The sequence below is a fragment of the Penaeus vannamei genome, chromosome 18 (genome assembly GCF_042767895.1).
Source record: "Penaeus vannamei isolate JL-2024 chromosome 18, ASM4276789v1, whole genome shotgun sequence".
Classification (NCBI taxonomy): Eukaryota; Metazoa; Arthropoda; class Malacostraca; order Decapoda; family Penaeidae; genus Penaeus; species Penaeus vannamei.
In genome coordinates, this window is record NC_091566.1 from 29,460,617 (window position 1) to 29,470,616 (window position 10,000).

A 10,000-nucleotide genomic window follows, 5' to 3' on the forward strand; every position below is an offset into this window, starting at 1 on the left:
GCTTAACAAATAAAACAACTTAATAGAGGATATATGATCTTTATTTGATTGCTTGTGGTATGAACATTATGTACAGCATGTAACATGATCAAATATTTTTTTCAAGGATTTATGTAAAGATGCTTGCAGAGACAAAGATATTATGTGCTGTGAATTCTTAAAAATCCAAAATGAAATAATATTCAAAATATTTAGGAAATTTAAGAACATTGATGGCATTTAGATAAGAAGAAATTTTATCTATTAGTTGATATTATAAATTGTGATCTTGTCACAACTTTGATCAATAATTTATAAGTTCGTAATTATTCTAGCTATAGCATGATACTTGACTGCAGTCACTTATTTATATATTTGAATCCTTTAAGTCACTGATATTTTCTCCAAGAAGATTTTGAATAAGAGTAAATATGTTGCCTCATGTTATTTTCAACTTATCTAGACTCATTTTTAAAATCAGGGCAAAGATGCACTTGACAGGTTAACAGTCTAATGATGGTTGACGGGTTGATGATAATAATTATATGATAATGGTTAATGGTTAATGGTTTATATAATAAATGACATTTTTAATGATAATTACAACATAACTGACATGTTATGATGATAATTATATGATACTTGACAGTTTTGTAATGATAATCATATGATAAGTGACAAGATGGATGGTAAATTATTTGATCAGTGATAGGTTCTTGATGATACTAATGTGTGATACAATAATGTTATTCAAATATACTATTTTCTGCCTGTTATCACCAGCCTCACACAAATACATCTTTGCCTTAATAAAAAAGAGAGAAAGAAAACTTCTGGGATTTCTTATTATACATGTTTTGATTTTTCTTATATATTAGTAATTATAGGCCTCATAAAATTGTTAACATTCAAAACTTTCATTTCACTGGATTATTTAAAAATCACATCATCATTATCTTGTTTAAATTGATATCATTATATCAACTTGACATGGAAAAAGAAAGAAAGAAGAGAAAAAAATGGGTACAGCGATAATCATCATTAATGTATTGATTAAAATAGTGACAATAAGATAAGAATAATGCTAAGAGTGATTACTATCAGTATTATAATGATAATAATAAAAAAGTAATTACAATAATAATAATGAAAATAATGATACTGATAGTAATAATGATAATGATAATAATAATAATAATAATAATAATAATAATAATAATAATAATAATAATAATAATAATAATGATAAAAATAATGATGGCAATAATAATAATTATAATAATAATAACTAATAATAATGATAATAATAATAATAATAATAATAATAATGATTAATAATAATAATTAATGATAATAATAATGATAATAATAATGATAATAATAATAATAATAATAATAATAATAATAACAATAATAATAATAGTTACTATTATTATTATTTATCATAAAAAAATAATAATCAGGGCTCTTAAAGGTGTGGAGTATAGCAGGGTGCAGGGGCTTGAATAGTGGGGTGCAAGGGTGGCGAAACCACCCCAAGTCCGTTTTCTTTATAATTTAATGTTTAGATAATAGCAGAAATGCTGCTACGGAAAAACGGCCAGCCCTGCATAGCGCATAAAATTCACATTCGCAACTGGTTACAGAAGGTGAAAAATTTATTTCTGGGACCAGACGAAAAACAGCTAGTGGCCAATCTAGCCACATGTGGCGAATTGCCGCAGCAGTAGTAGTAGCCATAGTAGTATAAATAAAAAGAATAATTATAAAATACTATCGCTGATTTTAACTTGACTTATAATTAATTAATTGAGCATGGAGGATAATACAGTGAATAATAATCATTCAAAAATTACACAAAATATAATACAACACCAAGAGGCAGCTTCCGTTATAAAAGGAATACGTTCAATCCTGTATTCTTTAGCTACCTTCAATGATATGCCAGAGTTTCATGTGAATTAATATCTATGTATGCCTAACTAATGAATAGTAATGGAAATACACAATATTACAAGCCTTTTATAGTTCCCTTACAAGCTCAAAATGTGCAAACCATATCTAAACAGGCATTTTTCTGCTAAGGAGTCATCCATTTTTTTCATCATTTTCATGAATGTACAAATTGTACACTGGAGAGGAGGGGGGATTAATCTATGGCACACACTTTTTAGAACATCATAAAAATGACAATCTGGATGAAATTAAAGATTACAAATTACTTATTGGCTTCGTATCCTGCTGCCAAAATCAAGATGAGAAGATGTGCTGCAGATGAATTTTTTTCCAATACAAAGACACTGGACCACATTTATGTTTTTTGAAGTTGTTTTATTCTCAAGATAGGGCATCCTTCACAGATTATAAAACAATGCAAGATATCCTATAATGGATGCCTGCTAGAATCTGTCAGTATCAATGCATTCCTTTAGAACCTGGAGATCATTTGACGGAAGTCATCATTTTTATCCTTGGGGGAGGGGCTTGGGAAAAGAGTAGTTTCTGTACACTTGTGAAAGTGATGAAAATAATGGATGACCCTTAAATTAATAAATAACATTAGGTAATTATAATACAGTTAGCTTGGAAGCCCTACTAATAAAACTTGAAACATTTTGCACAATGAATCTTACATTTTAGATATAACCACACAAGAAAAAGCACATTAATTGTTATATATGATCATACCAACTTCAATCATTAGTATATTTATCAACAAAGAGAATGGTTGAAAGCATTTTATCTATTGACACCAACTCTCAGGCTTATATATTACAATTTTACTATATGCAAGTTTCTCCAAAAAATTCCTGTATTATCCGTGTTTAAGCAACAAGTGTTCAACAGGCTGAGATTAAATGTATCTAATATTTAATGATACTTCTACTGTAAGCTCCTACTCAGAGCCTTGGTTTTAGTGTCTTGCATTTGGCATCAAGTCATCACAAGCAAGTTTCATTAATGCACAACTTCACACAAGCATGAGAAGACAGTTTGAAAAAATCCAGATTGTATGATTATTTCAGATTATGACATAAAGGTTGAGAAATACTTTTGTGATTATTATACTTAGTTATTGATGTTTTTGGTGCAGTAAGTTCTTATCTTTTGCTAGTGAATATATATAATTCTGTTGTCTGTATTCTGTCATAAAGATACCTACCAGAGTCTTATTTTTTAATTCTGTTATTCTTGTTTTTAATTCCATTAAATGCCTCTCATAATGAGAACAAATATTTATTATAAGATTATTTTTAAAGTGAGAAAAGAAATAGTGAATGATGTCAGTATTTACAAAAATCACTTTTTAAGAGTATATTTTTTTGCTTAAAAGCCCATAGTCTACATTTTTCAGTGCTTGTCAACAGTTCCAGTTTTGTAAAATAATTACATATCTCTAAAGAGGATCCAAGACAAAAGAAAATTATATTATAAGTCGAACATTAATCATGAATAGAAACAACGGTCATATTAGTTATCCCTTTCCATCAGTCTTATCATATCACACCAAACATGTATTTCAAAAAAGAGATATGCAATAATAACTAGTTTTCAAAATCCACTTTGAGATTTCCTTAATACTCTTTGTGCACAGAAAACAAGAGAGGATTTGGCACAAAATAAAAGTATTTAACAGTTATGACATGCGCAATACAATGGCAATGGATATCATCTAGGAATGTTAATCAGACTTTGTCACTATAATGTATAAGTATTGTGTGTTGTCAAAGATAAATTTTTCCTGTTTTTTTTTTCTTTCTTTTTTTCTTTTTTTTTTTTTATAAAAATAGTGATGACTAATCCCACATTCCTCCATGTAAAATGTTCAAAATTTACTGTTATGTGTAGCGTAATTGACTTGATAACAAGAAAAAAATAAAATAAATAAATACATTTAAAACTCCCCTTCTCTTCCACTTATCAAAATGATACATTCTGTATTCTAAATCAAATGGACAGATTTACAAAAACTTTTTTCCCTCTTTTTTTCACTCTCCATATCTTTTTTTTCTCCTTGGAAGCTATGAAAAATAACCATTTCTGAAAAAATAAACCTTCTCTACACAAGTGCAAAATCGTACATAGAGAAGGCTCTGTTTTGTAATACAATAGAACCAACATCACCAGGCTAGTTAAGTGTACTGGATTGAAGTCCAGGAACACAACATCACTTTCATATCATATGGTAGTTCTATATGTAGCCCTACAGACCTTGAAATACTCTGGCCAATTATTATTCCTTTTTTTCTCATCTCAAATTTTCAGGCAATATTATGTTTACTAGAAAGACAGAGACATATATGCATCACTGGTATTTCAATCCATCACAAGATATATTGTAATATTTCAAAATGAATTATTTTCATGTGCAACATTTCAATGAGCTTTATTGTGTATTAGATAATCCTTAATCTTGAACATGTAAACACAGTATACAAATTAAATCTGCAAGATACTTTATTTAAAAAGTTTGAAGCATAACATTCATTATCACAACAATTACAAAAAAAATGTTCTTATAGCACAATGACATAAAATCACATTTTATCAAATATAAAAATAACTTGAAATTCATATATCCATTGTACAGTTCTACTAATGACAACACATGTAAATGATATACATCATATATATATCCCAAAACAATTTCATCAACACTTGTAACAAAAATGTCTAAATGATGTGTGAGCAAAGACACTTCAAAACAAATATTTTTTTTAATTTTTTGAAAAACATCTGAAATGAAAACATTGGGTCAAAAAATTACCAACCTCTCAGAAGCATAGGTCTAAAAAGAATTTCATTCATAAGATAAATCTGAGAAATACATTTTTTTTCAAAACTAAAAAGAATTTATGATCCCTTGTAAATGGAAGAGTCATTCAACTCGTATTTAAGAACTTACAGTAAATCTACAGTTTGTTAGAAATCCTTAAACAATATTTACAACTGAATACAATACTCTCATTAACCTGGCAAAATTGACAATGCATCCCAAAGGACACACTGCTGCTCCATCAGTAAAAATGTACTATATGTCACCATCAATACTGTATTCAGAAAGCTGCTTATATTAGGCAAAAACCACCTTATAAATAGCACTGACTGCACTCAGTTATGTTGCCTTCCTTCAGCCATGAGGAAGTGTGCAAGTTGTTACCAAATACCAACACCTTTCCAACAAAGTTATAAAAAACAGATTGTACATTTTACACATTATATACAAGAAGAGCAACTTTTTACTTGAAACTTAATCCCAAGACAAATTTGTAACAAGACATCACAGAGCAAGAATTTACATCACAGCACCAACCTGGTGTTCACAGTGTAGCTCTGCGAGTAACAAGTGTACATCTTTTTTGTTCTTTTTCTGTCTCAATTTCATTTTTTTCATTACCCAAGCATATTCCATCACAAAATGATTGTACAAGTAGATCTGCAAAGAATCTCAGGTACACCATTGCAATTGAGATGGGTAGCTTTACATGCTCTCAGTGATAATTTATCATGTAATGTTTAATGTAACATATCAATATATTGTCTGATGTATTAATGCATTATATAAGACAAGAATTTCTTAATCTGTATGCTGTGTACTATGAATTGATTTATATGTCGTGTACTAATATATCATATATAATGTATCATGTGTGCAGTGTATTACCACTTCGAGAGATCACATCCTTACATGCTAAGAGGGCACAGCACCAGCCATGTTGTACAAAATAGATTGCACAATATCACGCAGAAGATATTTTCAAGATGATCTTTTTGTTTTTCTTCCTTTATTTCCTTCTATCTGTTTTTTATTCATCTTCACACATTGCTTCTGATTTGCGTTTGTTGATGATGTCCACGTTTAGGTTTGCTTTGTCCTCTAAGTAGTGCTCCATTCTAACAATAGCATAATCCTGTAAGACATGAAACATAATTTGTATCCTCTCACAAACTTATCAATGCTTTAACTCAAATTCTATGCCAATTTCTGAGTATTTTATGCATCTCATGTTGATAAAGTTAGAAAAAGAGAAGTGATAATAATAATTACACTTAAAGTACATCCACTCCCATTAATGGAAAAAAAATTTATAACAAATATCACACTCTCAGTATATGCTGCCAGATTAGTAAAAATACAAATTGCTCTTTCACTATATCAAGTCATTAATAATCACACTTACAACTCATGCAGTCACACCTGTAATAAATCCTACTTACAGTATATCCAAAAGGAATGGTGGAGACCTGGCTCTGGACAATGGACCAGAGGGTCCAGAAAAGGTGCGACACCAGTGTGAACACCTGAACCTCAGCAAGGAGCTTGTCCTCGGCCGGGTGGGGAGGCGCCGCCATGTTGCTCATCATTCTGTTGTTCTGGCTGAGGACACTCACTCTGGAAAGAAAATTTACTGTTTTCAAGTCATGGTACAAAGGAAAAAAAAAAAAAAAAAAAAAATACATAGATATACAGTATATATGTATGTATATAATTGACATCATTATCAAAACTTAAACATAATTATTGGAAGTGATTCAGATTAAGATTAGCTTCTAAAATTGTTGCACACAATGCTCATGCAGTGTTTCTCAGAAGTGCTTCACCAAGGAGAAGACTGTGCTTTTCTCCCTTACAAATATAAAAGTTTGAGGTGTCACACATATATAGCATTTTTAAGATATTGATAATGTGTGGTGTTTAAAGAAAAACAAGGAAATAAAAAAATAGTAAATATATAATAACAATACATTTGATAACATCTTAGTATAATTGATTAAAGAACAAATGAATGATACAGGTGAATATAATAAAATATAGAAGACCTTAGTAATCATTAATTTTTTTGTTTGTAAGTTTATTTGTCATATGATCACCCAGATGAATATTTATATTATCTGTCAAAATTTGCAACTTTGTTTAGCATCAAAATACACTGATCATTCTTATAAAGGAATTTAACAAGTGGCAAGTATTCCATTAATAGAACAATCTTGTCTGCATTTGCTAACAGGTAAGTTACTAAACTAGAATCCATTCAGGGTTAAAATATCTACGGGTGCTGATAAAATGAACTCAAGTAACTGCAAAATCAATAAATCCTCAATCAAAATTTAATAAGAGGTTCATTTTGACAGAACTATGTGTTCAGTGAGCCTATGATGCATTTCAGTTTGTAAAGAATGTTATAAATATTATTAAATAATTACAAGAGATCATTAACCAGTGAGAACATAAGAAGACTGTTTGGATACTTGAAAAGTATATATTTAGCCAGAACTTCAATCCACAAAAAGATTATTTCAAAGGTCCAAATCTAACCTTACCAAATCCCTCTTTTTTCAATCTTTCCTTACAACCCTTACTCCTTAATCTCAGTTTTGTTGAAGAACTGATTTTTTCTTGTGCAATGTAAAATAACATTTATAGTCCTATCAGCTTTCAAAATTTAAAGCTACTGATATTCATCTTGCATAACATGTTTAGACAAATAACCCATGTCTGTAAAGATTCTCTAGCTCAAGAAAATGTCCAAATCAAGTGTTCTGAATTTCTAAAATGTTTAATCCAGAGAGTGCACACTCGGCCAGTATTATTTGCATTAGATATAGAAAAGGAGGACTTTGAAGTACCTCTCTTTTACTTTCAACATTACCATTCTCAAATTCCCAAGTCATCCAACCTTGCAGAAAATCAGCACTCCCACTGCTCCAGTAACAACCTGTACATTACAAAGAGACAGCACACTCCACCCAAACATTACTCAGAATATTATGCATTTAACAAGAATATCCTCTATGCAAAAACCATTACTGGCTTCCATCCTATATCTTTTGGCTACTTTTAAATACTGGAATTTATCTGCCCTTTCTGCCAATGTAGATCTCAGAATGGAAGGGATAACTGAAAAGATTACTCTGGCACACAAGCATGATATCTGTCCAAATAATGATTAACAACTGTTAACAATAGGTATTTCTAATATCAGTTAAAACTGCAGGCTTTCAGTGATAAGCTCAACCTCATAAATTCCACAGAAAATATATATAGCACCTCTTTAAAATATCCACACATACGGATTAATCAAGATCTAACCTGGTAATAATTGCATTTTCCATTACTCCCTTACTGTCCATTGGGAAGAGATATGAAACTCTATCAAGTATCAGTTAAACAAAATGCATCAAATTCTACCTAAAGAATCTACTGTGCAGCCAAGTGCATGAACATGAAAAAATGAAACGTCTCACACCTGTTGCCCCTGAAAGCTTGGGTACTGCAAGCAGGCGTACAGCACCAAATACTGGTCCTAGTGTTAATGAAAGGCATGAATCAGCTATTATCAAAAGGAGATCATGCATTAAAACTAGAAAGGAACTCTGGAGGAGACATGCAATAGCAGTTTTCATGTAAATACTGGAATTAATTTTTTTCTAAAAAAAAATAGTCTTGATACTTCAGTAAATAAGCATATTCAACAAACAATATGTGCACATTTTGCAGATGTATCACACTGTCCATTGCCCACAAAATGTTTGTTTCTATATAAGATATTTAAAGAGGAGAACCAAGAGAAGAATAGAAAAACAAAAATTGTGAAAGGAGAGGAAAAGCGGTAAAAGTAAATGAATAAAAAGAAAAATGTAGAAGTATATTAAAAAATAAGTTGAATATTTTGGATTACAAATCCTTACCATACTTTATTTATCTAATAACTTTCTAAGAATGTCATTAATTCCAAAATAACACTTTGGAAGACATGCCCACAGCTGCAAGGGGGGGGACATGCACCACAACATTTAGTTATATGTTTTAAAATTTATAAGCTTTAGCAAGTAGTCAGAGTGATGAAGTATAAATCCTAACTGAAGCATGCTAATATTTCAAATAAGCCCGCAAAAATATATATATAATGTCAAGTCCAGTTAATAACAGGTTTTAGTATTCATGTTAACCAAATAGCTATTATGGCACTAAAGAATAGTAATGGTTGAAAAAAGCCTACAAGAAATTACATATAATGTGAAGTTAAAGTTAAGCAAAGTATTGTAAGCCAAAGGAAGATAATACAAGCTTGACACATTGCTTCAAACTGTCAAAGAACTCTCTCTGACTTACAAAACAAGCACACTTGGAAATTGTAAGGTGTTCCATTATAAGAAAAGGAGCACCATGGAAATGTCAATTAAAAGTCAAGATTTGCTCAACATGGAGTCCTAAAAGAAAGAAATCACACAGCATACCTTGACACAAAATTGTAAAGGCAGAGTTGTTTTATTAGTATTCAAAGTGGAAATGACAAACATCAAATCCTATGAAAGTTTCTGGAACTGATCTCTTCACGGTAAAATTAATGACAGGTCATTCTACGAAGCAAATTTAATCCGAGGAATACACTACAGTATGTTATTACTCTACATAAATTCTTCCATTCCTGGTTACCAGATACGAGCCAAAACAAAAAAAAGGGCTATCAAATGCAATCTATCATAGCAAGTAATACAGGGGGCTATACATGAACATGTAAAGCTATTTATATACATGTAGAAAAAAAAAACAAGTCAAGAGTGAGAGCCCAATGCTGCACACACCCTTCACCTTGTCTTTGGTATTTCTCAGGGCTAGCTTCCAAGCAGACACCCTTCCTATACACAGCAATGCTCAGCAACTTTAATAAAGCTGTTGGAGTCATAAGTTCTTTGGGATGTTCCCTGATGTCTTCCCTTCTCAGTTACTTTTCTCAGTGGGTCAATTTCTGTGAACCAAGTAATGTACCAGAGCATTTGGTAATACTGATGCCCTAGATAAACCCTCTAATTCTATCATATTTTTTTTTTACCTATATCTCTGCTGTGCATATTATATCCAACCCTAGTCCACATTATATACTAAACGAAAAAATCAGGATTTTTTTTCATAATTCACCTCACTGATCCTATACTATAGTTCTTTTGGTATAATTTGCCATCAAGTTATTTATAAAAATAATTTCTATCTCTACAATAAACTCTCCTAACATTTTAA

The 10,000-nt window shown here is 30.6% G+C and overlaps 1 protein-coding gene across 1 annotated transcript in view; it reads right to left on the minus strand.

Annotated features, from left to right (window-relative positions):
- Positions 1-4,419: 4,419 nt before the first annotated feature.
- LOC113813041 (choline/ethanolamine kinase) overlaps positions 4,420-10,000 on the minus strand; it is a gene marked incomplete in the record, with an annotated part of 81,448 nt that continues 75,867 nt past the window's right edge. Inside the window, 2 exon segments of the mRNA XM_070133100.1 lie at positions 4,420-5,891; positions 6,199-6,373. Coding sequence (XP_069989201.1) covers positions 5,787-5,891; positions 6,199-6,373 — 280 coding nt within the window.